Source organism: Caenorhabditis briggsae, assembly GCF_000004555.2.
Source record: "Caenorhabditis briggsae complete genome, chrV, whole genome shotgun sequence".
Classification (NCBI taxonomy): Eukaryota; Metazoa; Nematoda; class Chromadorea; order Rhabditida; family Rhabditidae; genus Caenorhabditis; species Caenorhabditis briggsae.
In genome coordinates, this window is record NC_013488.2 from 13,656,788 (window position 1) to 13,683,126 (window position 26,339).

A 26,339-nucleotide genomic window follows, 5' to 3' on the forward strand; every position below is an offset into this window, starting at 1 on the left:
TACTACTTCCTCCCCAAACCGATAATCTTGAAGGTCGAGTAGGGTGGGAGATAGAAAAAAAAGGAAAATCAAAATGTCTGCGTCTCTTGATTTTACCTGTTGTTTCCATTTCGTTTGATGACCACCTGCAGTAAAGCGGAACTGAAAATGGTCAGTTTGTCGGGTGTCTCTTCTGGAATGTGTACTGTCTGAATTACCTGAGTTACTACGAGTAGTGAAAAGAGATTTTCTGAAAAATAACGGATAGAGGTGTCCTTGTGCAAAAGATACTAGTATAAAAGGAATCGGGTTGGAATGAAAAATACACCTCTCTTCGTCAGCAATGGTTAAGACTTTGGTTACAATCGCCAGCATCGGCAGCGGAGTTGCTGTTCTCGCTTGTCTCTTCACTGTTGGATACATCTTCAACGACATCAACTCCTTCTATGATGACGTTATTGACACCATGACTGAGTTCAAGGTAAGTTCTGAAACTGGAGAATTCTAGATTTTAACATCATCCATTTCAGTTCAATGAGCAACAAGCATGGAACTCCATGATGAAGCCAACTGACGTCTTCGGAAGAATCAAGCGTGGAATCAACAAGAGAAATGCTCAATGCAACTGTGGAGCTCAATCCAACGGATGCCCAGCTGGGCCACCAGGACCACCAGGACAACCAGGAGCTCAAGGAGACGCTGGACATCCAGGAGAGGCTGGAAAGCCAGGAGCCAACGGAGTTACCATCGGACTCACTGGAGGAAATGGACCATGCATCACTTGCCCAGCTGGAGCACCAGGACCAGCCGGAGCTCCAGGAGCACCAGGACCACAAGGACCATCTGGAGCCCCAGGACAAGACGCTGTTGGAGGAGGACCAGGACCAGCCGGACCACAAGGACCAGCAGGAGATGCCGGAGCACCAGGACAACCAGGAGCTCCAGGACAGCCAGGAAACGCCGGACGTGGAGGACAACGCAGCCGTGGAACACCAGGACCAGCTGGAGCTCCAGGACCACAAGGACCAGCCGGAGGACCAGGACAACCAGGACAATCTGGAGGAGCCGGAGCCCCAGGACCAGCTGGATCCCCAGGACCAGCCGGACATCCAGGAAACGCCGGAGCTCCAGGAACCCCAGGAGCACCAGGAAATCCAGGAGCCCCAGGAGGAGATGCCGCCTACTGCCCATGCCCAGCTCGTGCCAGCGCTGTCCGCAAGCACCGCAAGGTCTTCCGCAGACGTCACGCCAAGGTCTCCGCTTAGAATTGACGAGAGCCATCGAATTAAGATTTTCAATAAAGACTTTAGTATTTCATCCATTTTATTCATTTTTCATTGACAGGAAAGACAGGAAAAGAAAACGAGAGAGTTAAAATATGATCACTTTTGGATGGTATATTAGAAATCGGGGATTTGCCAGGAGTTCCTGACATTGAAGTTCTGGATACTGTAGATTGTCTCGACTGGTTTGAAGTCTGCGTTAGTGGTTCGTATTAGGTTGAACCGAAAGTTTCTTTCTATTTCGCAGTGTTGTTTTGAAGGCTAAATCTCTGGTTTTCTAAATGGTGTACCAGACCGAACTTTTCTTTTGTTAGAGAGCTGTGTTTAGTGTCTATTAGATCGCATATTTTTAAATTTTTATCTCACTTCGTGTTGGAGAAATGCCGATTCTTTTGGACCTTACCCGACTCCACAAACCAGACATGATTATATTTTTTTTATTTGGTCTTTAAATGTCCGGTATTTACAAGCAATTAGTGAATGTATATAAGGGACATGTTCGGCCATCGCCTAAAATTTGCCTTTTGTTCAAAAAATTTCGCACAGGGGAGATCCGGTTGACAAATGCCAACGGCCCAGTGAGCTGGATCTCGATCAATTGCTAAAAGTCGGGATGTCGCATCCATTTCAAACCACTCGTAAAACGTCAAAGGCATTATCCGTTAGTCAACCAAGTTATGTAAACGGACTGAAGTATCTTGGCAACTTCAAGAACTCAGTCGATTCGTACCCTATTCTTTGAAGGACTACGATATGGTTTTCCATGTGTACAAGAGCCTGTGTCTCCTATCATTTCCTCGCACGTTCAGTTGGGTGGGGGATCTAATTACTATAGATGATAAGTGGGTAAGTTAATCTATCAACGTGCGGAAGGGTCAGTTGATTGACAAAGAATAGCTAGCTATGGGCATCCCGAAACCTAAATTTTACGTGAAAAGAGGGATGCTATGAAGTTGGTGATTTTTCAAGGAAATGGAAAGTAGGAACTTTTATATGAAAGTACCACTATAGCTGCCGCTTTGTATAATTCCTAATTAGAAAAATTTAACTTGAGAGTCGAATCAAAACGAGGAGAAAAACCAAAGTTCGCTTCCTGCGCGACAATGCGAGATCACCCGTGACTAGAGGGACCAGCCAAAAATTCATATCGTTTGGCTCAACTATTACTTAGCACTCATCGTATTTTCCGGCTCATGTCCTTTTGAATGAATGGTCATTTGGAATTCTTAAACGTCATCCTAATAAAAATACTTCACTTGAAAAAATGACTCCAAAATGGAGTTGGCCCACTTTTTCAATAGCAGCTCTCGTCGTTCTAGGCCGATGGAATCAAGAAATTATTGGAGCGTTGCCAGACAATTGTCAATGCTCATGGACGCTACTTTCATTGATCTAGCCCCCTCTGCTTCGAGAAAAAATTGATCAAAAATGTTGTCGAAAAAGAAAGAAACTTTCGGTTCAACCTAATATATCTCCGCTTCACTTCTTTTCCCAATTTTGTTCAATGGCTTGGACTAGTTACTCTTTGTCTCTTCACTACTTTCTTCTTTCTTCATTTGTTTCCGTTTGAACCACCGCATTCTCAGTCTTAGCTTCCTCTGTTTCGAAACACAAAAACAGAATAATATCAAGCAGGAAATGATAAGGGCCAGAAGCACAAGCAAAACGATAGTGACAAATAGCTTATCGAAGAACCCTCGTTCACTGTCAGTAACGTCATCCGAGTCTTTGACAGTGTAGAAATTATCGTCGCACGAGGTGTAGTTACTTTTGTTTCTCATGAACTGAAAATCCATGAATCTGAAAATCATGAATTAGGACAGTGATTATCACAGGCAAGGCGAGACTGGCGGAAAACGAGACTTGCGGAAAACGAGCGAGGAACGGTCCATTCCTTATCAGTTGCAATACTATTTATACATGGTTATTTTTGTAGCTCAAAGATTACCGATATCTTCTACAGAAACCAAGATAATTTATGTCAAAGTGCAAGTAAATGGTCACATTCTTTGAAGGAGATACGGTAGCTGTTCTTTTCTATCGAGATAAAACAAGAGTTTATAATTTTTTTCGAAATATTTTTAGCTGTTGACAGATTGATGTCTAGCCAATTTTTGCTCAAAAAATGTGACTCGGTCAACAGTGAACGAACGGTTCGTTGACAAGCCGTCAACGGCCCGTCCGCACCTTCTCAGCCGGCGTTTAGCCGTTATCCGCCAGCCTCGCCGTGCCTTTGATCAAGAAACTAACGATTTCTCATCCTTCCCATTGAGAACAGATTTGATAAATTGATCGTTGCGAAAGTGTAGTGCATTCTAAAAACATCCACCAGCGTTAGGTTCAATTTCCAATAAACATACCGGTTTTCCAGACAGTTGTTCCAAATTGGGTGTATGAAAATGCCCAAGATGTGAGTTCCCATCAAAATAAATTGCTGGTCCTGCATTGTTTCGAATCTCTTTGATACTGGGAAAACTTATGTTAGAAATACTAGTTCCTGCAATAACTAGTCCAGCTTCAATCTTCTCGATATGTTTCAGTTTTGATTCTAGCTTTCTTTCTGAAACGGTATTCATGAGAGTCTCCGAGGTCTACCAGACCTACCAGTGACCTGTTTATCAATAATCAATGGTTTCTTTGTAATGATAGTGCAGTCCGTTTTCAAATCTTTCACATTATCACCTTCACATGTATTGGTATTCCCAGTGCTAAACGAGAAGAATAATGACACCAAAACGATATAAATAGAGATGGCTTGTTTCAAAAGCTTGAGAAGTATCATGATTTATACTTGAAGTGCTGATAGAAATGCAGTTGAGCCTGCCACATGTTTGATGACTTGTGAAAAAAAAACCAGGTTGTGTTTTAAAATCAAATCTACAAAGCATCAGATGGCTGTTGCGTGAAAATTGTTCTGAAAGTCGCTGATAATCTGCCATTTTATGTGACGTAGAAAGATTTTAAGACAAAAAAGGTTTTATTGGAAAAAGAAAAAGAGAATCTCAATTTAGGCAACAATCTTGGCGTGACGTCTGTGAGCCATAACCTTGCGGTGTCTGACAACATTGGAACGAGCTGGGCATGGGCAGTAAGCAGCATCACCACCTGGTTGCCCATCGTTTCCTGGAGCTCCTGGATGTCCGTCTTGTCCTGGCTGTCCTGGTTGTCCATCTGGTCCTGGGGCTCCAGCTGATCCTGGGGCTCCGGCTCCTCCAGATTGTCCCGGTTGTCCTGGTCCTCCGGCTGGTCCTTGTGGTCCTGGAGCTCCAGCTGGTCCTGGTGTTCCACGGCTGCGTTGTCCTCCACGTCCGGCGTTTCCTGGCTGTCCTGGGGCTCCTGGTTGTCCTGGTGCTCCGGCATCTCCGGCTGGTCCTTGTGGTCCGGCTGGTCCTGGTCCTCCTCCAACAGCGTCTTGCCCTGGTGCTCCAGATGATCCTTGTGGTCCTGGTGCTCCTGGAGCTCCGGCTGGTCCTGGTGCTCCGGCTGGGCAAGTGATGCATGGTCCGTTTCCTCCAGTGAGTCCAATGGTAACTCCGTTGGCTCCTGGCTTTCCAGCCTCTCCTGGATGTCCTGCATCTCCTTGAGCTCCTGGCTGTCCTGGTGGTCCTGGTGGTCCAGCTGGGCATTCATTGGATTGAGCTCCACAGTTGCATTGGGCATTTCTCTTGTTGATTCCACGCTTGATTCTTCCGAAGACGTCAGTTGGCTTCATCATGGAGTTCCATGCTTGTTGCTCATTGAACTGCAACCGAAAAATTACAATCGAAGGTTCAGTTCCAGAACTTACTTTGAACTCAGTCATGGTGTCAATGACGTCATCATAGAAGGAGTTGATGTCGTTGAAGATGTATCCAACAGTGAAGAGGCAAGCGAGAACAGCAACTCCGCTGCCGATGCTGGCGATTGTAACCAAAGTCTTTGACATCTTTGAGATAATGTGCCTTCTTCCACACATTCGTGTATTTTTATACCCTTAAAGGTCAATACAATCTAACCTTGAATTACCCATCAGAAGGGGCTGCGTTCTCGCAGCTTCTTTGTCCGTCTTCTGATTGTAATAATTGCAAAGAGGAAGACGTTGCTTCCGTGTTTCCAGTGAAGACGTTTGGAATTTTTATTTAAAAGTTGAAAGTCATTATGGTTCCTTCTAGACTTCTGAGAGAATGAATTTGAATATTAGATACCACTTTAATAGAACGCCGACAAACCATCAACTTTGAGCCGATATATCTCATTTCCTCTAGAAGATATCAACAAGTAGTTAACAGATGAATTGTTTATTATAATGCCCAAAATATTTTGTTAGTTTACAACTTTTTGGTATTTTTCACAGGAATTTAAAGTAAATCGGCTTAAATTTGAAAGTTAGAGGGCCCTTCTATTAGAGTGTTTCCGTGTATGTTTGAATGGTACCACACCCGCTAGCTACATGACTCGAGAAAACGTTATAACTAAAGGAACAGGTGATTCTCTAAAACTGGTACAATTTTTGTTTGAGTTTCTCTAGAGATCGTGTGGCATTGGGTAGACTCTAGCCTATTTGTGATGTGATCGGAGGACAATTATATTGTTCAGTACAACTCGCTTGTGTATTTTTCTGGAATTGTGAAATACTGTAAAAAAACTATAAAATCATAAAGTTGGTGTGCCTAAAGAAATTCTATACGAAAATTCTACAGTAATCCAAGTCTGCCTTCAGAAAAGTATAGATTTTCCAATTTTGTGTTTGCAATGCAAATTAACATAATTTGAATTTCAGATGGTTATAATTGGTGAAAATTACGGAACATTATCTCATGAGAATCTCTTCAATACTAGGTCGCGATAGATCACCCTCGCGATTATGAAATAAGCAGGGTAAACTCTAGCCATTGTGCTAGACCAACCACCATCTGTAACAGATGTTAAGGCGGGTCTATGGATCGAATATAAATAGAATCCTCAATGGTGCTTAAACAGCAACTTCTCTCCAAAAGCGAGCATGGCTTTAATAGTACCAGTATTCATTGCCCTTGTGGTCATCTACATTCTCTCGTTCTATAAACAGATTCGAAACTATTTTCGACTAAATCATTATGGATCAAAGTTACCTGGACCACCACTTGAACGCATTATGGGTAACGCAAATATATTGAAAAACAAGACCAGTGATAGTAAGAGAAAATTGTAAATGTGTCAACTATTTTTCATATTTCCAGAGATGGGGCTCGTTTTCAAAGAAGAAGCGAGAAAAGCTCGTGAACGAGGAGACAGTATTGTAAGATACTTGTTGCCTGGAAAGTTGATTGTCTGGCCATTGAACGGAAAAGCGGTTTCTCAAGTCCTTGACTCAACCACTGAAATTCACAAGGGATCCGATTATGAGATGTTCAAACCTTGGATAGGAGGACTTCTCTTATTGTTAGTTTTCGGGAAAATGGGGGATTCAAATATTTTTAAAATTGTTTCAGAGTGGGCGACACCTGGAAATTTCATCGAAAGCTGATCACACCGACTTTTCATTTCGCCAAGCTTGAAGGATACTTCAACGTTTTCAATTCGGAATCTAAGGTTTGCAGCATTAATTCTCAGTAAAAATGTAAAAATGAATGGCGCATCTGCAATTATGAGTTTAATTAATGTCTCCGCTATTCCAGATTCTAACGGAATTGCTAGAAAAGTTTGCGGATTCTGGAGAAACTGTCGACATCTTCCCATACATCAACAGATGTCTTCTTGATATCATTTGTGAAGCTGGAATGGGAACCAAAGTAGATGCTCAATTCAATCACGACCATCCCTATCTGAAAGCAGTCAAAGGATACGTTGAATTGATGGTTTGATAGAAACTAATCTAATTTTATACCAAAACGGCTTTCCAGATGAAAACAAGTACTCGGCCATTGCTGTGGAATCCATTCTTGTTTTGGGCACTCGGATACAAGAGACAACAGATGGATTATTTGAAAACGTTGAAAAAGTTCACAGCCGACGTATGTTGATAGGGTTTTGAAATTTTTAAGAATGATAATTCGGATTTCAGGTTATTGCTGAAAGAAAACAAGCTCGAGAGTTAGAAGGCCAAACCGGAGCTTCAGTTTCTAAGCGAAACATGAACTTTTTGGATCTAATGCTGAGCACAAAAGAGTCCAATGGATTGACAGAAGAAGAATTGAGAAATGAAGTCGACACTTTTATGTTTGGAGGCCACGACACAACGACTACATCTTGTTCGTGGATGGTTTGGAGCTTGGCACATCATCAGGATATCCAACAGAAAGTTCATGAGGAGATTGTCAGCAATTGTGGAGAATATCCGAATGAAGAAATCACATACGAACAGGCCAACAAGCTTTACTATTTGGAATTGGTTATGAAAGAATCCAAGAGATTTTTCCCTCCAGTCGCAGCTGTTCAAAGACATTTACAGGAACCAATGGTGATTGGTAAGATTCAATATTAAAATTGCGGAATGTTGAAAACATGAGTCTTCAGATGGTCACAAAATTCCAGCTGGAACAAACATTGCAATTGCTCCATTGGTTCTTCACAGTAATCCCGAAGTTTTCAAGAATCCGGAAGTATTTGATCCAAATCGATTCCTCCCAGAAGAATGTGCTAAACGACACGCTTATGATTACATTCCGTTTTCTGCAGGAGTCAAAAACTGTATCGGTCAAAAGTTTTCAGTTTTAAATGAAAAAGTTTTGATTTCTCATCTCGTGAGAAATTTCAAAATTGAACCAATGCTCGAACTCGATGGGACGAGACCGTGTTTTGAAGTTGTGAGTAGGCCATCAAAAGGAATTCCAGTGAAGTTGACAAGAAGATTGTGATACCAAGTATTTGAAAATTGCAATGATTCCAAAGAAACTCTCTTTATTTTTTAAATGTTGAACAATAATATATACATTTTTTGGCTTACTGTTACTCTCTAAATATAAAACTGACCCGAATATGTTAAAATTTGGCTTTGAAAACCGAATATTGAGCATTTTTTACTCTAGAAATGAGCTCAAAATCGAACGTTCGATCTAGAAAGACAATAATTTTTGGGCTTATTCGGTGTATGCGGGCTGTAGGATCTATCGTAACCCAAAAAAGAAGCGGTTTTGGGGTTTCAGAGACATTCTGAAATGATAATTTTAAATTAAAAAAATCTTATTTTGGAAGTTATGTAATGTAAAAATGCACCTCATATGAAAAATTAATGTTCCACTCGGTATTTAAGTTCTTTTGGAGCTGCAGTAATCCGCAAAGTTGGGATTTTTAGGGTTTAAATTTTTGAGTGATTTTTATTTGGAAGCTAAAAATAATCTCAATATCGAAATTTTAGTCTAGAAACGCATAAACTAGAGGATTCCAGCTCATTAGGTGTTTGCATTCTGGATTCATGGAATTTGAATTAATTTGGATTTGATTTAACTTTTGATTGCCCTGGATTCATAACTTCGTAAATTTAAAGTTAACATTGTCATCAAATATGAGATAATCACTTTTCTCTTTTTCGTCTTGTTCAAACATAGGTCAACCAATCAACCATGTCCCGCCTCGACCACTAAAACTATTTACATTGATAGCGATTCTCCTTTCCGTAGTTTGTATCGAGAGAGAGATGAATCAGCAGCAAAATTTCATTTTGAGAGAGAAAAATGAGAAACATGTTCGGTTATTGATACTTTTCATAAGTTTTAAAGAGAAGAATGATTCAAGAGAAGCACCAGATGGGTCTTGGTTGAAACTAAAAAGCTTTCGCATTCAAAATCAGTGGGAAATTAAAAAAAAAACTCATATGGATTTGAACAGATTTCATATATTGACAATTTTGATGTCATCTTGAATATCGGACTATTTTCTTCTGTGAAGTTTCTCAAAACTCATGTTAAAAATCGAGAACCAACTCAAACACCTAAATACACACAACACATTTTTTGTAGTGTACGGTTTTGGGTAGAGTCTGCCGTTTGATCACTTGACCACTTTTTCCAAACAAATCAGTGAAATGGTATATAAAAACTAACATGACAGACATCGGTTACCGACTAACAGCCAACAATGGCCCTACTGGTACCTGTTTTTGTGTCTTTTCTTGTTTTGATTCTATTCTGGCTGTTCCAAAAGTATCAGAAAATTCAAAAAGTCAACTATTATGGATCCCAAATTCCGGGGCCTAAAGGAAACTGGCTAACGGGAAACCTTTCAATGTTCCAGAAATCCAATACTGGTAATTTAACATGCTAGATTCAGTATTCTAAAAAATAAATTTCAGGTCTTATCGAAATGTTCCAAGAAGAAGCGAAAAAATTCCGAGAACAAGGTCATTCAGTGATGCGATACATTATGCCTGGAAAGCTACTAGTCTTCCCGTTGACTGGAAAAACTGTATCGAAAATTTTGGAGTCTACAACCGAAATTGAAAAAGGTGAGGATTACGATTTCTTTGAGCCATGGATTGGAGGAGGTCTACTGGTTTCGTAAGTTTTTCGAATCAAAAACGGGGCCTGATTGATGAGTTTCAGAGTTGGAGAACGCTGGAAATCTCATCGAAAACTCATAACTCCATCGTTCCATTTTGCAAAGCTGGAAGGATACTTTGATGTTTTCAATCAGGAATCAAAGGTGGGAATCAAAATACCGTAAACACTCTAATAAAAAGGCACCCAATACATTCACTTTGAGCTCAATTGTCTTAATTTCTATAAGAGATATCACAAATCTGCCAACTGATAAACTGTTTTCAATAATGTCAACAACATTTCATCAGTTGACATATTTCTGATATCTTTCATAGAAATTAATATAATTGATCTCAAACTTCACAGTATGGGCCTTTTTATGAAAAGTTTTACTGTAGCCCTAAACGTTGGTGTTTTTTTTCAGATCCTTGTCGAATGTCTAGAAAAGTTTTCGGACTCTGGAGAACAAGTGGATTTGCATCCATTCATAAACCGATGCACTTTGGATATCATTTGTGAAACTGCAATGGGTACAAAAGTCGGCGCTCAATTTAATCACGACAATTCCTATCTGAAAGCAGTTGATGGATACTCCACAATGATGGTGAGTCTGAAAATATGAAATGAAAATTAACTATTATTCGATTTCAGCTAGAATACGCCTACAATCCAATCATGTGGAACCCCTTCTTATTCTGGATTCTTGGTCACAAGAAGCGACAAAACGATCTTTTGTACTCTCTCAAAAAGTTTACTGGCGATGTAAGCTCCCTCGTGAAATGTGAATAATCGGAAAAATCAATTTTTAGATTATTGCCGAAAGAAAAGCTGCACTGGAATCTGGAGAAGCTGAGAAATTCACATCGAAAAGAAGTATGAACTTCTTGGATTTGATGCTGAGTATGAAAGAGTCGAATGTTCTAAGTGAGGAAGATTTAAGACAAGAAGTGGATACATTTATGTTCGGAGGACATGACACAACGACTACTTCCTGTTCTTGGACATGCTGGAATCTGGCTCATAATCCAGAAGTACAACAAAAAGTTTGTGAAGAATTGGCAGAAGTGTGTGGAGAGGATCCAAATGGAGATATTTCTTATGAACAAGCCAATCAATTGCATTACCTGGATCGAGTACTCAAAGAATCAAAACGATTGATTGCTCCAGTTGCATTAGTGGATAGAAAACTTCAAAAAGAAATGGAAATTAGTAAGTTGTGGTGCAAAAATAATTAAAGGAGGCGAGACAGCAAAAATTTCGGGGGCAGTTCGGGGGACGAAATCGCGCCGCGCTTATGTAGACCATCGGTCGTAAGGGCCTTCGCGCCCCCGTAGCTCAGCCGGTAGCGGCGCTGTACCCCTGAGCTGCCTGTCATGAGTTCAAACCCTCATGGCGGTTCTCTATGCAAAATATCAGGAAAACTTTTTTTTTTGGTGTCTGACCTCCTTTAATTAAAAATTTCAAAATATTTCAGGTGGATATATAATTCCACCGGGATCAAGTGTTTCCATTGCTCCTGTAATCCTTCACAACAACCACGACGTCTGGAAGAATCCAGAAGTCTTCGATCCAGATCGTTTTCTTCCGGAAGAATGTGCCAAGAGACATCCATATGATTTCGTTCCATTTTCAGCTGGAATCAAGAATTGCATTGGCCAAAAATTCTCAGTTTTGAATGAGAAGGTTATGGTTTCACATTTGGTTCGAAACTTCAAAATTGAACCAATGGCCAAATTCCACGAAACTCTTCCATGCTTCGAAAGTGTCTCTAAACCATCAAATGGGATTCCAGTTAAATTGATAAGACGGGTTTAGATTATGGTTTTATTTGTTTTCTTTTGTCCATTATTGTATATTATAAAAACTGGTAACCAATAAAACACTAACTGACCATATGATAAGTGTTCCTGTTCACACCTTGCAAGTTCGTCCAATTTAAAAGTTTAGAAATCACAGAACAAACACAAATCACCAACCCCAAAAAGCGGAAATGGAGGATCTGGTCGTTTGACCAGACTAATATATCAATTGGAAAAGTGCAGAGGGTGCAAACCTTGATTAGTTTTTTCTCAGTTGTTTTTCATATATTTCAAATGCAGTATCAACTATCCGACAATCAACCTTGAAAGTGCGAGAAGAAAAAAATAGATCAGAGGACGATCACAATTTATTGATCAATCACAAAATGATAAAGTCATAACATTGTTCTTGTGCCGAATAACAGTAAGACCGCTGATTTTTAAAAGTCAACGAAAAATCTTTAGAGTGAAAATATAATTATGATAGAAACACAGACAAAAAGTGTTGACATAAGGCAGAAAAGGTATCATATTAGGTGAGAAACGGATAGAAATAATTATAACGAGGAAGTTTGAGAAATTAATGTCTAGTCACAACTACTACAAAAAACTAGAAGCATTTTCTGGCAAAAAAAACGTGGGGAATAAAAACAACTATAGACTATGAAGGATTTGAAAAAAATCATCACAGGTTTTCTGGACAATACAAAGCTATTATTCTGGAACAAAAATCTGCGGAAAGAAAAAAAAATCTGCGGAAAGCTGCGGAAGAAAAACGCCGGTGGCCGTGGTCGAAGGTTCCACACCTACAACTATCGTAACCTGGAAAATTTTCCGGAATTATTTTTTTATTTTGCGCTTTATCTTTTTAGTATCAAAAATGTTTATTTTCCGACTTGTTTGGAAAAAATTGGACAAAAAATAGTGAAAAAAACGAGAAAATTGATCCTGAAAAATAAAATATTATTAGGTTACGATAGCTTGTCACTAGCATTTCTCTTCCACAGCTCCAATTTTTTGTACCAGAATAATAGAGGTCTATGAAATGCTAAAGTTGTCCGTTTGTTTTGAAAGTTTGAAATATTTCTACAAATTGAAATTCCTTAAAACTTGCAACAAAATGGCGTAACTCTGTCAAGTTTGAGCTCAATTATCTCAATTCCTATGCAAGGTATCAAAATATGTCAACTGACAAAATACGTCTGATATTATGATGAATAAGTTAAAAGTTGACACTTTTTCATACCTTTGACGGGAACCGAGAAAAATTTGCTCAATGTTATAAAATTATTACAGGTTTACGGTATTCAGAATCTTTTTTTGTACCTCAAATTTTGCCAATTTTGAATCAAAATCTAAAAAAAAAAGTGAAAACGGAAAGAAGTTGGTAGTGTGGACCAATAGCATGAACTTAACCTTGTTTGCGTTCAATTCTGAACAAAAATATGTTTAACATGAACCAGGCTTTCTACAAAAATCATTGATATCTATCGAAATTCACACTTCAGCCCGCTAAAAAAACATTTTCATCTCTGAAGTTTTTCATAACCTTTGCGCTTGATGTCATTCGTCCTCTCGACTGATAAAAAAGAAATTGCAAGTCGGCGATCGGGAGATGATCAAAGAATTGAGATCACTACACAGCAACCTGTCTAAATTTCTTCCAGATGTATGACCCAATCGAAAGAGATTCCTCGTTATCATATTAAAACTGATAGGAGTAAAAGAAGCAGATGAACCTGAGAGAAGTGAATTAAATGAAGATACAAGTTGCACAAAGATAAATCATTATTTGATAGGAAAATTGTCTAGATATCAATTGAACAATATGTCTTGTTTTGCTACAGAATGTCCGTATGTAGTTCTTAAAGGTGGGCGGAGGGTACGGTTGCAATTCCAAAAACATTCGAAGTTCAAACCAGGCCCGTAGTTTATGGTTGGAAGAGGAAATCGGGGGAGAAGAGAGGAAAGAAGGAGATGAAGAATACCCACACGCCCATCAACCAAATCATTTGGGAATAGTTCATAAGTCAAATCAGCGTCGTTCTTAATTGACTTGTTGACTTCATTCTGCATTCTTTTTCATGTTTTTTACCAAAATGATTTTGAGAATACTGTTGATTTTGAACTTTCAGAACAATGTCCATACTCATTCCGGTTGCTGTTCTACTATTCTTAGTTTATATTCTATCCTTTTATGATCATGTCCGACTGATGAGAAAGTTCTGGATCTATGGAGGAAAGGTAATATCCAGATAAAGGGAATAGCGCACCGTGAAACCTGTAATAGAAGGGTCCCCTGATTCAAAAGTCTGAGTCAATTTATTTCGGTTCCTGTGGAAGATATAAAAAAGTCGTCAACTGAAAAATTGTTAATCATAATTTCGGAAAAGTTTTACCAGTTGACACTTTAATGATATCTTGCTTAGGAGTTTGAAAAAATCAGCTCAGACTTGGCAGTGTGAGGGCCCATTCTAATACAGGGCTTACGCTAGTTGTATCCTTTTTTATATCTTTTAAGGGGGATGAAAAAATAAGCCCATTTTTAAGAACTATGGATCCATCGGAATACCAATAAAGTTTCGTAACATCCAGAAGTAAAAATCATTTGTTTCTTAAAAGTTTACTATTTTTGTTAGTCTCATGACTTTGTGATTAACTAATAACTAGTTTGTTTCCTACTGTAGCCCATCCAATTACCAGTCGATAAACAAATTATTACTCCTTTAGGTTTCGAAATTTCTACCGTAAGACAGAACTCCTTGACAACATTATCCTTCTAGAAAAATCTCAAAGATCTGTTGACTCATTTGTGTGTTATGCCAATTTCAAGTTTCCAAATCCATATTCCAGTCATGCAATCGGCCACAGAACACAAATAACACTTGCAAATTATCGTTAATTATTTGGGGTACAACACAGAAAGACATATAGTGAGAAGTACCGTAGTCCTATAATCATATTATTCCTTTGCAGATGCCCGGTCCTCCAGCTCATCCAATCTTTGGAAATGCGTCATTGTTCAAAAATAAGACAACAGAAGGTTTGTGTTCTCTTATCACATACATTGACTCTTTGATGAAATGTCCCGTCGATAGCTCAGTTGGTAGAGCGGAGGACTGTAGAGTCAGTGGGTATCCTTAGGTCGCTGGTTCGAATCCGGCTCGACGGAATTGTTTTTGTTTTTCAGATTTTGTGGAAATATTCGTGAATTTGGCCAATGAGGCGAGAGCGAAAGGAGCAAACTTGATGAGAACTCAAGTTATGAATAGGATTTATGTGTGGCCACTCAATGGTAAAACGGCTGCGGTAAAGAATTCTGAAGGTTGAAACTTTTCATTTGTTGATAGTTACAGACAATTCTCGAATCATCCACTGAAATGAATAAAGGAGATGACTACTCTTTTCTGGTTCCATGGCTTGGTGGAGGATTGTTGATGGCACAAGGGGAAAAATGGAAGAACCATAGGAAAATGTTGACACCGGCATTCCATTTCGCAAAGTTGGAAGGTTATTTGGATGTGTTCAATCAGGAATCAAAAGTAATTACATGATAATCTGAAGGTTTTTCTTGAATTTTCTTATTTTTCAGGTTTTGATAGACTGCATTGAAAAGGCGATGGAGACTCAGGAAATGATAGATTTATTCCCATTTTTCAAACGATGCACACTGGACATCATTTGTGGAACTGCGATGGGAATCAAGTTTGGAGCTCAACTAGGAAAAAATCATGAATACGTGAAGGCTGTCGAAGGATTCAATAAACTAACGGTGAGCAATTACCGGGAAACCTGTAACAGAATGGCTCCTAACATTGACCCAATCTTTCTCGGTTCCTGTCAAACATATACACAAGTTGTCTGCTGATATCAGTTGGCACATTTCTGATATTTTTGATATCTTTCATAGAAACCGGGATAGTTTAACTGAAAATAGACAAAGGGGACCCTTCTATTCCATGTTTTACGGTATTTATCGAAGTAAATAATTTAGGAAAATGTTTTTCAGGTTGAATACTCATTGAACCCTTTTCTCTGGAACAAATTCGTTTACTGGGCTCTCGGATATCAAAAAATGCACGATGACTTCTTGCTCACATTGAAAAAGTTCACCAACGATGCGATTGTTGAAAGAAGAGCAGCTATTGCTTCCGGAGAAGTTGAAAAAGAGACTTCGAAAAGGAAAATGAACTTTTTGGATATTTTATTGAGCAGCGAAGAATCCAATGAACTGACTTCTGAAGATATTAGAAAAGAAGTCGACACATTCTTGTTTGCTGGACACGATACAACATCCACTTCTCTGTCCTGGTTGTGTTGGAATCTGGCGCATAATCCAGATGTTCAAGAGAATGTGTACAGAGAGATTCTGACAGTTTTCGGAGAAGATCCGAATGAAGATGTCACATCAGAGAAGATCAATCGAATGGAATATACTGAAAGGGTTATGAAGGAATCCAAACGAATGTTTGCACCAGTTCCAGGAGTGCAGAGGAAGTTAACAAAGGATATTGTGATAGGTGAGGAAGAAGAAAATAACACTGATTTGTTTCTGATTGATCTGTTTGCTAAACAACGTCAATCATTCAATTGGGAGTGTGGGTTACTGTAGGTCACAACACTTCCGAAGGAAAAGGAAGATGGAAAGATCAGCACGAACTGTGTTGTGACGAAGTGGAATTCCTGCTTTTGGAAAGATACGGCGAACCATAAGATGAATTTATGTTTTTCAGTTCATATACAGTACTCCTTTCTCCTTTAAAAAATTCTTAATTGTTGTCATCGAGATATGTGGTTTTGATTGATGAATACGATTGACAGGAATGTCTCTCAACGATAACATGTGTTTTCCAGATGGGATAACGATACCTTCTGAAGGAAACATCACAATCTCCCCGACAGTTCTTCATTGCAATCCATACATTTACGAGAAACCAGAAAAATTCGATCCTGACAGATTTCTTCCGGAAGAATGTGCAAAAAGACATTCCTATGATTACATTCCATTTTCGGCTGGTCTCCGAAACTGTATTGGTCAAAAATTCTCGATTCTTAACGAGAAAGTGATGCTGATTCATATTTTGAAACATTTCCGTTTGGAACCAAAACTTGGATTTTATGAAACGAAACCTTTGTTCGAGGTAAGTGATATTAGAACACAAAGCATAAAGAATATCAAATCAGAAAAGAAATCCGGTTCAGGTTGTAGCAAAGCCATCCCATGGAATCCCGATGAAATTGATAAGAAGGTACTGATGAAAAGATGAAGAAGAAGGAAGTTGAACGGGTTGTTTTATGGTCAATTTCTTCGAAGAAGATGTCCGAATGTATAAATGTAAAAATTATAAACTAAATAAACGAGTATATTGGATTGTCCGTGTTTTCATCGATGTGATAAGAAAGCGACCAAACATTGAAATGTTACGTCAGGTACTTCTGAACCTATTCACTGAATTCTGACGTCGACAAAATCGATAACGAATGAACATGAAGATGAACCAATTAGCTGACCAATGAAACAAACATCCCGTATCTTTTCAAAAGTTTCTGATGAACAGAAGAAATAGGAAAAGTTATATGTAGATGTTTATGAAAGTGCACCGCATCCTCAAATAAAAAAAGTTGATCGCAAAATTTAAAGTTTGGCTTACCGTTAATTGTCTCGGGGGCTATTTTTAATACATTAACCGGACATTGAATTTCAAACAGTTATTAGGTTCAGGAATTTCTGGAATACCTTTATTCTCAGGAATTCTCAAACTTCTAAATGTCCCAGTGTTTTCGAATTTCTGGAACTTCTGAATTTCAGAATATGCTGAATTTTAGATAAATGAAAAATTGCAGACGTGTTTATTTAGGTCGTTTCAGAGTTTACAAAGATTAATCAGTTCGTTGGTTGAGATGGTCCAAATCCAGCTTCTCTCTTTCCGTAGTATCCAGCATAAGCAGATCCATATCCATATCCACCGTAGTATCCATTGTATGATCCATATCCTCCATAGTAAGATGGATAATAAGAAGAGGCATATCCGTATCCGTAGTATTGAGCACTAGCCTCTTGAACGATCGAGCACATGACGAGGGCCACCACACAGAGAAGGCTGAAAATAAATTCATGATAGGAAAAACTTCTGAAAGGGAAACTCACAATTTGGCGTCCATTTTTAAAGTGGTAATTGTTAGAAGAATGAGTAGATTCTTGTTTGAACCTACCGAAAAGTTTCATTTTATACTGCCGCTATTCTATTTGCTCTGAGTTTTTTGGGTTCTCAAACAGTTTCGCCGCGTAAAGTGTCAAAAAGTTTTCACCCAAAAATATAACTAGTACAAATGCACTAAAATGATCAGATCATTAAACAAAGTGTACCGATTTATTTTCAGACAGTTTTCATAGTTGACTCAATGTGACTTCAATGTGCTCAAGATATTATTAAAATAAATTATTTTTATTATCATTCATTCCAGATGACTTTTTCTTGCAAATGGTACATAAATGAATTTACATTATATATTTAGGAGACTCTTTAAGAATAAATAAACTTTAGAGATCGGGCAGTTTACAAAAAAATCAAGAAAGGAGTGTGGGGGAAGAAGGTGAAAGAATCACAAGATTACAGAAAGAAAAAATGAAGAAGCTGAAAAAATATAGAAAAGAAATATCGAGTGAAGCGTATCTGGGAGAAAGGAATTTTTATGAAAGAGCTCCTTTGTGATTGAGGAACTCCATGAGAGTTTCGATTTCCAGATTGATGTTAGCAGTGGCACGACGAATGCGTTGAGCGATTTCATCGGTTTCGCAGTCATCGAACGATCGTCCACAGAAAGAAGCAACCATTGCTTGGGCTTGAGCATCCTCGCTTAAAAAATGGGAATTTGAAAAACTTACAGTTTGGTTGTTTTGTTAAGAAACTTTCAAAGTTATTGGGTTAATTTTGAAGAGCTCGTGCAAAGGTGATGTTAGGGAAAGTTGGAAAATTTGGGTTTGGAAATAATTTTAACCAAAAGTATAAGTATTTTGATTAAGTTATTTTGTTGGAACATCATCTAAAATTGAGCTTCTGACAACATCTATTTGTTAGTGAATGCACGTTGTGGAGGGATGCAACATGCGCTAGAAAACTTTGAAAATTCAATCACATTGTCAAATATTCGTATAAAAAGTATAATCTAATCTAATAAAAAGATAGCGAAAGCGAGATGCGGGAGAGGCTACCTGGCTACTGACACATGGGACCCGGCCTTCTTTCCACCATCCGACGACGAGGATCTCAGAAGTTTATCCCTCAGTTCATGGAGATCAATGAAGCTTCGACGCTTGGATGGTGTAGATCGAATCTTGTGTGGAGTGGCAGTGAGATCGAGTTGCTTTAGAGCGTCGTTGAGATCACCACATTTGGTACGAAGATCCGAGAAGTGAAGAATTGTGTCCTTGACGATTTCATGAATCTCAGCAACCCAGAACTTCATGGAGAGACCAAGAGCACGGCGGCACTCGTTGATGAATAGCTGGGATTGAGCAACCGCCTGGAATTTTTAAATATTAAGGTTTTAAGGGTCATTTCCTGATTATGCCTACCTTATCAAGGTGATGATTGTTCCACAACTGCAAATAATCTCCCTTGTGATCCACATGTGGACTCCAGTCCATGATCGCGCACCAATCTTTCATGAGAAGTGGCTCCACTTTTATTCCGGCTTGAAGCATGCACAGAATTCCCTGTTTCGTGTAGAGATCTCCTCTGTTGAGGTGTGGATACAAGAATTTGACAGTCATCTTCACATCAACCTTCTTGATTTCTTTTCTAACTTTGCTCAGAAGCAATCCGAGAAGTTTTGCACAAGCTTTGTTGCTCTTGCATTCATCAACAACCTCACATTTCGGCTCGCAATCCTGATGGAAGCATGGAGATTTTGAGACAAAAATTTGAATTTCGTGGAGATCGACAGTGTACTTGGAGATTAAATCGTAGATCGCAGCAACCAGTTGTTCCTCTACATGTGGTTCTCCTTTGGATTCATGATAAAAGTCTCCTCGGTAGACATAATCCTCTCCTATCAATGTCACAATCAATCCAGATGACTCGTGTTTATGTTCCAAGAAACAGTTTTGAACATGCTTTGGAACTGAGAATTTGGATGCTCCATTGGTACAATCACCTCCACATTTGCAGTTGGCCGAACAGAAACCATAGACTGTTCGACAAGCGCATTCCTTCTTTACACACTGTTTCTTTCCCTTGGCACATTGACAACCAGTTGTTGGCTTGGCGACTTTCGCGAGTTTCTTTGGTGCTTCCTGAATAAATTACAAATTTCGAACTATTTTTTTTTTCAAATTTAAATTCTTTACCTTATTTTTGCAGATTTGTTTGCAAGCACACAACTTGCTGCAGCCCTCTTTTATCCGAAGACAATCACATCGTTCTGATTTGGAGCACGCATTCTTTGCCGGTTTAGCAGGGTCCACTTCACAGGAACACTTGCAGATTGCTTGATTGAGACAGTCTCCCCGATATCTGAAAATGTGAAATTTCAATGTTTTTCCTCGACTTTTCTTCTTCCGATTCCCCATTGCCCGATTGAGCGGGCAAGTGCACTTGTGATATTTGATATGTTGTTGTTGTTTGAGAGAGAAAAGAAAGCATATTTTAAAGAGGAAGATGTGTGTGTGTGTGTGTGTAAGTGTGGGTAAGAAAAAAGGAAAAGAAAATGGGAAAAAGATGAAGAGTGAATGAAGATTTGGGAAAATTAGCATTTTGGTTTCGGAAGGAAAAAGAGAAGCAGAGGAAGCGTCAGATGACGTAGAGATGATCTGGGGTTTTCAAAAAAAAAGTGTACTGTAGCACATGAATTAGAAACTGCTTTGTACAATGTTAGAAAAAAGAACATTTCATTTTACATTACAGTACCGGTCAATAAGATATACAATCTTTCAATTGATTTTCGGCCATTTCGACCATTTTCAGGAGTCTGAAGCTCGGCTTTCAAGTTTCCGGTTACTTTTAAAACTTTAAAGCGTGTAAAGTGTATCTTGATTGAAAACTTTGCATTCACAGAATTTTAAGAATATTCCTAGTTTTTCAGATATTCATCGATTTCTGAACAACACCTGTTTTTTCACGTTTTAGGTACAAAAAACGGGAAAAACTCTTAAAAATGGTCAAAATGATTGAAAATCAGCTGAAAAATATCTTTGTGTATATCTCATTGACAAGTACTGTAGTTCCAAAAGTTTTGCAACAATTTTATAATATTTTTCAGATAAGCTTTTTTGAAAGCAGCTTTGCGGAACATTCGAAAAATGAAACATTGAATACATCAGGCAGAAACATAGATAGCGCATTCCTGCTGTACATTCCCCTGTTTCTTTTTTTTAAATTCACTCACCTAGTACTTTCGCAGTGCTCATCACAGGTCTTTCTGGCAGCTACACATGGACACGTATCAGCACTGCACCGACCTGGAAATTTTTATGAAAATCCGTTATGTATTATTCCAGCTGATAATAATTTCAGCTGATTCCAGCTGATAATTATATCCTATAGGAAGCTTTTCAGATCTTCGTGTCCTTCCAATGCTTACCTTGTGATGCGACGCACTCGCAACAGTAATTATTAGCTCGACTCATTTCCGACGCCATCTCGCTCGTCTCACGTCGTCTTCTGCGGACCGCCGCCGGCGTCGCCTCGCTCTCCGAGATATCCAATTTCGCTGTGCTAGCTGTACGTGTGGTCCCAATCGGAAATTGGGTCTAAACTGACCGCTCCTCTCCTCTTTGGTCACACAACAAATTTGTGTTGTCTTCTTCTTTTTATTTCCGTCGTCGTCGTCTTTTTTTGTTTTCGGAGCTTCTACGATCCTTAAAAACTCGTCGTCATTTCGAAAAAGTAAAGTGCGTCGTTTCAAAAAGAACAAGTCGTCCGTCCCCCCGAAGTAAATGCGTACGAAGACGACGGAAATCTCGTTGATCTTGCACATGGCTTAGAAGGTGTCAAACGAACGACTCATTAGAATGAGAGAAAAGAAGGGAGACTGAGACGACGTGCACATGAAAAAGCGACCCGAGAATTGATGGACGACGTCGTCGTTGGGAAAAGAAAGTGGGAGAAGGGTGGAAAAAAGAAGAGAAGAGCTTTAGAAGAGGTAATTGCAGGGTTCCTTGATGGTGTAAAAAAAAGAAGACGTGTCCTTTTTGAGGGATCTAGGAGAGAACATTCGGAGAAAATAAGAACGAGGTGGAGGTTTTTATAAGAAGAAGAACAAATCACAAGGAGAAGAAGAGCTTGTTATGTTTATACTCGTTGCTAGGTGATTGAAGGCATGGGTAGATTCGGATAGAAATAATAAGAACTTCTTTTTTCTGGTGCCAAAAAGGCAATCAAAACTAGTACGAATTTAATCAAAATGTAATTTAGGGAGACTTGGGAAAGATTGATGTTAAGATCAAAAACTAATGTGCTTGTGTAGGATTACTGTAGTTCTGAAGGAGACCAGAAGTGTGAACGATAAAATGGAACATTTCAAAAATTTGCAAAAGGGGCTGTGGAGTAGAATTGCCAAAGTTGAATTTTGAAAAACTTAAAAATGTTTTCAAAAATTGAAGTTTTTGAAATTTCTATAAAAATGCGATTCAATTTCTTCCGGTCCACAAACAAAGCCCGGAAAACTTTGTTCCGAAACTTCTAATAAAATTTTTGCTGGAGTTCAAGACTAAAGCTTCCATCCGATCGGGAAATTCAGCCGACCGACTGACCTCCGACCCAGCCGACCGACCGACCTCCGATCCAGCCGACCGACAGCCGACCGAATTTGTGCATGCGAGAGAGTGTTTGCGTACGCAGCATTTTATTTTACGACGCACCGCGTTTTTCGAATTTTGAGAACTTCAATGCTGTGCACGCAAAACGCTGGAAATGTTTTGAAGAACATTTAATTGCAGTCATTATAATTTTCATTTAACTTTTACAGTTTTATACACTAGCAAGGGACATTTATCATGCCCTTTTCATATTACTTTAAAGTCGAACAAGATGTTAATTTCATTAAAATCATCTTCAATAACAGTTACATTTTCAACCAGTCTCCTATAAAACAAACACAAATTTGTGCACTTGTTTTATAAAACAAGTGCTCTATGTGCATCCAAAATCTGAGCCCACACATCTCTTCACAACTTTTTTATTTCTGCCGAAAGTCCTCAACAAAATCTCTTCTCTTTTTTTTGGGTCCCCCGTCCCCTAACACATTTCTCATCCGCAGTTCCCATCGTTCTGCGCCTTTCGCCACATTTGTCCCACGAGAGTCAGTAAAAGTAATCTATCGTCGGATTGCTGGTTGTGCCAGAAGATGTGGTTTTGGGTGGTTCTCCATCTTCTCACACCAACAAAGATGACAACCAGATAAACTAGAGAAAGCATCCTCACCCCTTCAAAACGGGTGGTCCCCAATTCCAAAGGGGAAGATGAGCAAATATATATTTTGGATTCTGTTAAATCTGGATATAAGAGGAAGAAGGACACGACGGATATGAGAATTAAAAGAGGCCATGGAAGCAGAGCGAACAAGAGCTTATTAGTAAATGGAACACCGATTTCCATGGAAACGAGAGTTTCTTAGATATAGGAAAACAACAAAAACAGAGGAAGGAATAGGAAAGAAAAAAGAAAAAGGATGAAGAATTTCGAAACTGGAAGAGAAACGACAAATTGCATTAGGCATGGGTCTCCCCAAAACACAAACAGGATAAACAAATCTTGCAGCGAGTGAAAAAAATGATAAAGATAAATAGGTTGTCAGGAGGCCACTAAGCTACAATTGAAACTTTGGAACACATCTATAAATGAAATGAGAAGCGGAAGAAGGGGCGAATTGTGAATGAAAAGAAGACAAATGTCCATTGAAACATGAAGAAGCCGTCGATGGACGAAGTCGGGAGAAGAAGAAAAAGAAGAAGAAGGAGGAGGAGGCTGGGTGGTGTTGTGTGTGCTTGTGCTCCGACGGGCAGTGCTCCACCTCGTCTGCGTCTTCTTTTCTATCTTTGGCAATTTGCCAGTTGTGAAGTCGAAGCCTTCCTTTTCTCTTTTCCTGTAGAAGAGAGGGCGGGAGAAGGAGTGAGAGAAAATGAAAAATAAGAGAAAAAGAGCATCTTTGAGATTGGAGGAGGAGAAGACGGACTTGGGAGGAGATTATCGGAGCTATCGGATCAAAATGGAAAATTTGAAGACAATTTTGATAAGGATGGAATATTCTCAATTCGTTTATTAATGAAAAAAATTTTTAGGATAAAAATAGCTTTAAAAATACCTCAAACATAAGATGTCTTTTTAATCGATTTTTCTAGATGTGAGCCCAATCATTTAAACATAAATGGGTGAGAAGAAATTGATATATGTTCTCACGATAAACATTGTTTAGAATTGTGTAACTTCAACTTTTCATTTTGAACTGAAGCAGCGGAGCTTATCATTTGGATTACTATAGGCAAAATGGAAAAATTATCATTAAGAAGAAAGAAAGTTTTTAAGATGTCTCTGAAAAACCATTTTTCGGTGTCAAAAAGATAATCAAAACTAGTACGAATTCAATCAAAAAGTAATATGGAACGTATCAGAAAATTGGTGCCGAAAAAAAATATATGCTTATTGAGACGACACTTCGAGAAAACGAAGGATTTTTGACGATTTTTGGAAGTAATACCTGGAATTTATATTTTATGTAATTAACCTTTTATGCGATTTTTTTGTTCGACTACTTCAGAATTTCGAAAAAGTAGGTTATGAGGAAGTTACTGCTCTCTCCAACCTTCCAAGAATTCCAAACAAGTTGGGTATTCCCATTCTTTCAAAACTCCATTCATCGACAACTAACTCGTTCCGCTTCACACACACCCGCGTGTGCTCCACGAGCATTCTCTTCTCATTAGTCAAGGTACTTGATGCTGTGTTGCTCTCGCAACATTCATCAGTAAGTCGTGGAGTCGTCGTCTTTTCTTTCTGCCCCTCCAACCAACACCACCCACCATCTGTCATTTCAAGACCAGTTCTTTGGAGGGAGAAGAAGGGACGCCTACATGCATGCAATTACAAATGGAACGACGATGAAAAGGGAATGAAATGAATGGACCAGAAGAGAGAAACACTTGTTGGGTGGGGTAACTCAATTTCTGGAAGAGGCGTGAAATTTCAAGGAAGCAGACGATTGATCGGGTTTGAAGAAAGGTTCAGAAAAAAACTTTGAGGTCCCTTAAGTCTTCACATGTAACTCTCGATTATTTCTTCATTTACGGTACACAAAAAAGTATCTTTCGATTGATTTTTGACCATGACCATTTTCAGAAGTCTGAAGCTCGGCTGTCAAGCATCTGATTGTTTTGAAATTTTCGGAAAGTGTAAAACAGACCTAGATTGAAAATTTCGTATTCACAGAATTTTTTGAAAATTCCTAGTTTTCAGCTTGTTGCCGATTTCTGATAGATACCGTCTTTTTTGGCCTGTTTTTTACTAAAAACGTAAAAAAAAGCAGATGTCCTTCAAAAATTGGAAAATAGCTAAAAACTATGGATTTTCAAAAAAATCTGTGAATACAAAGTTTTCAATCTAGGTCTGTTTTACATTCTCCAAAATTTTCATAGTGATCGAAAACTTGAAAGTCGAGCTCGAGATTTCTGAAAATGGTCAAAATAGTCGACAACAAACTCAAAAATGCGTTTTTGTATATCTTGTTGACCGGTACGGTATTTTCTATGATCCCGGTTATCTGTAAACTTCCAATCTTCGAATTTCAAGCAGACCAAGACGCCGATGAAAACTATCAAAAAGCAGTAAAAATGGTTGACCTCCTTTCTCCAATTTCAGTTTGACTATAAATCGCATTTTGAAGGTCAAGATTTCAATCAGACTACTTAGTTTGTACAAAAATATGCAACTTTTGGTAGAATCGACCGGTCAAGTCAGAAAAATCGTTTTTCGAAGCTTTGATTCTTGTAATTACTTTTTTGTTTCTTGAGGTGATGAGAATTTTGTTTCTTGAGGTGATGAGAGAACTAGTAAAATGTTTATCAGGGTATCAGCAACATTTTACTAGTTAGCCACTTTTTGATATCTTTCACAGAAAATGAGATATATAGGCTCAAAGTGGACGATCCGGGTGTCGTTCTATTAGAGGTTTTACGGTAATATGCAATTTTCGGAATCAGTTACAATAATTTTGGGAATAATTTTTCCCCAAACAAAAAGATTCGAAGAATATTTTCACAGTCTCTTTTGACAGTTCCAGTACTTTTTACACTTTGATCGATCATTTTTTGATTCACATGGACAAAACAAGTACCGCTTTTTGTTATTCACTTGATACAACCTGAAAATACCAAAGAAATTTCTCGAAACCTCATCCGATCATCATATCAAAAAAAAATACAAAACAATCAGTAGCCATTATCATACTTTCTCACTTTTTCTTCTCACATCACTTGACCCCGTTATTTTATTCAGAAACCATAAAATACCTCAACTATCACAACCTCATCAGCATTCTGACACGGTATCAAATTATTTATCGCACTTTCGATTTGACGCCATCCGGGAAGCCGCCGGCCAGGAGAAGTGACGTCTAGGAACCAATAAGTCTTTGATATTTCCTTTTTGAACTCAGAAGTAGGGGTAGCATCTAGGTTTACGGATACAAATGAAAACGAGTGATGCGGAAAGATCAGAGTTTCCGGATTCTATCATCTATTTTCACTTCTCGAGGTGATAAAATTGGCGAGTGAAAACATACAGTGTTCACTTTCTCGTCACTGTTTGGATGACGCCGGAAGTTATTGAATTCGTCATAACGTAAGACAG

At 38.7% G+C, this 26,339-nt stretch overlaps 8 protein-coding genes and 1 non-coding gene across 9 annotated transcripts; 5 read left to right on the plus strand and 4 right to left on the minus strand.

The window, feature by feature from the left end:
• Positions 1–322: 322 nt before the first annotated feature.
• On the plus strand, positions 323–1,244 carry Cbr-col-147 (the record flags this gene model as incomplete). The annotated part of the gene is made up of 2 exons (XM_002637546.1): positions 323–460; positions 510–1,244. 2 exons carry the CDS (start codon positions 323–325, stop codon positions 1,242–1,244), a joined length of 873 nt encoding a protein of 290 aa, XP_002637592.1.
• A 2,255-nt stretch (positions 1,245–3,499) lies between these two features.
• On the minus strand, positions 3,500–4,044 carry CBG27196 (the record flags this gene model as incomplete). Its single annotated transcript, XM_045238014.1, has 3 exons — positions 3,500–3,577; positions 3,623–3,822; positions 3,867–4,044. The coding sequence occupies 3 exons, from the start codon at positions 4,042–4,044 to the stop codon at positions 3,500–3,502; spliced, it is 456 nt and encodes a 151-aa protein (XP_045100218.1).
• A 225-nt stretch (positions 4,045–4,269) lies between these two features.
• Cbr-col-146 lies at positions 4,270–5,187 on the minus strand (the record flags this gene model as incomplete). The annotated part of the gene is made up of 2 exons (XM_002637547.1): positions 4,270–5,004; positions 5,050–5,187. 2 exons carry the CDS (start codon positions 5,185–5,187, stop codon positions 4,270–4,272), a joined length of 873 nt encoding a protein of 290 aa, XP_002637593.1.
• Positions 5,188–6,243: 1,056 nt separating this feature from the next.
• On the plus strand, positions 6,244–8,077 carry CBG19330 (the record flags this gene model as incomplete). Its single annotated transcript, XM_002637548.1, has 7 exons — positions 6,244–6,415; positions 6,461–6,662; positions 6,713–6,812; positions 6,899–7,078; positions 7,124–7,234; positions 7,285–7,687; positions 7,737–8,077. 7 exons carry the CDS (start codon positions 6,244–6,246, stop codon positions 8,075–8,077), a joined length of 1,509 nt encoding a protein of 502 aa, XP_002637594.1.
• A 1,219-nt stretch (positions 8,078–9,296) lies between these two features.
• On the plus strand, positions 9,297–11,512 carry CBG19331 (the record flags this gene model as incomplete). The annotated part of the gene is made up of 7 exons (XM_002637549.1): positions 9,297–9,465; positions 9,511–9,715; positions 9,761–9,860; positions 10,122–10,301; positions 10,349–10,459; positions 10,507–10,906; positions 11,172–11,512. The coding sequence occupies 7 exons, from the start codon at positions 9,297–9,299 to the stop codon at positions 11,510–11,512; spliced, it is 1,506 nt and encodes a 501-aa protein (XP_002637595.1).
• A 2,123-nt stretch (positions 11,513–13,635) lies between these two features.
• Positions 13,636–16,752, plus strand: Cbr-cyp-29A4 (the record flags this gene model as incomplete). The annotated part of the gene is made up of 8 exons (XM_045238015.1): positions 13,636–13,740; positions 14,473–14,539; positions 14,687–14,805; positions 14,853–15,038; positions 15,089–15,268; positions 15,506–16,016; positions 16,351–16,637; positions 16,699–16,752. The coding sequence occupies 8 exons, from the start codon at positions 13,636–13,638 to the stop codon at positions 16,750–16,752; spliced, it is 1,509 nt and encodes a 502-aa protein (XP_045096750.1).
• Positions 14,585–14,668, plus strand: CBG29027. The gene is given in 2 exon segments: positions 14,585–14,622; positions 14,632–14,668. It is a non-coding gene (tRNA).
• A 628-nt stretch (positions 16,753–17,380) lies between the features above and the next one.
• Positions 17,381–17,658, minus strand: CBG19333 (the record flags this gene model as incomplete). The annotated part of the gene is made up of 2 exons (XM_002637551.1): positions 17,381–17,597; positions 17,645–17,658. 2 exons carry the CDS (start codon positions 17,656–17,658, stop codon positions 17,381–17,383), a joined length of 231 nt encoding a protein of 76 aa, XP_002637597.1.
• Positions 17,659–18,187: 529 nt separating this feature from the next.
• Positions 18,188–21,136, minus strand: CBG19334 (the record flags this gene model as incomplete). Its single annotated transcript, XM_002637552.1, has 6 exons — positions 18,188–18,353; positions 18,710–19,020; positions 19,073–19,792; positions 19,847–20,012; positions 20,884–20,956; positions 21,079–21,136. 6 exons carry the CDS (start codon positions 21,134–21,136, stop codon positions 18,188–18,190), a joined length of 1,494 nt encoding a protein of 497 aa, XP_002637598.1.
• Between the last annotated feature and the right edge of the window lie 5,203 nt (positions 21,137–26,339).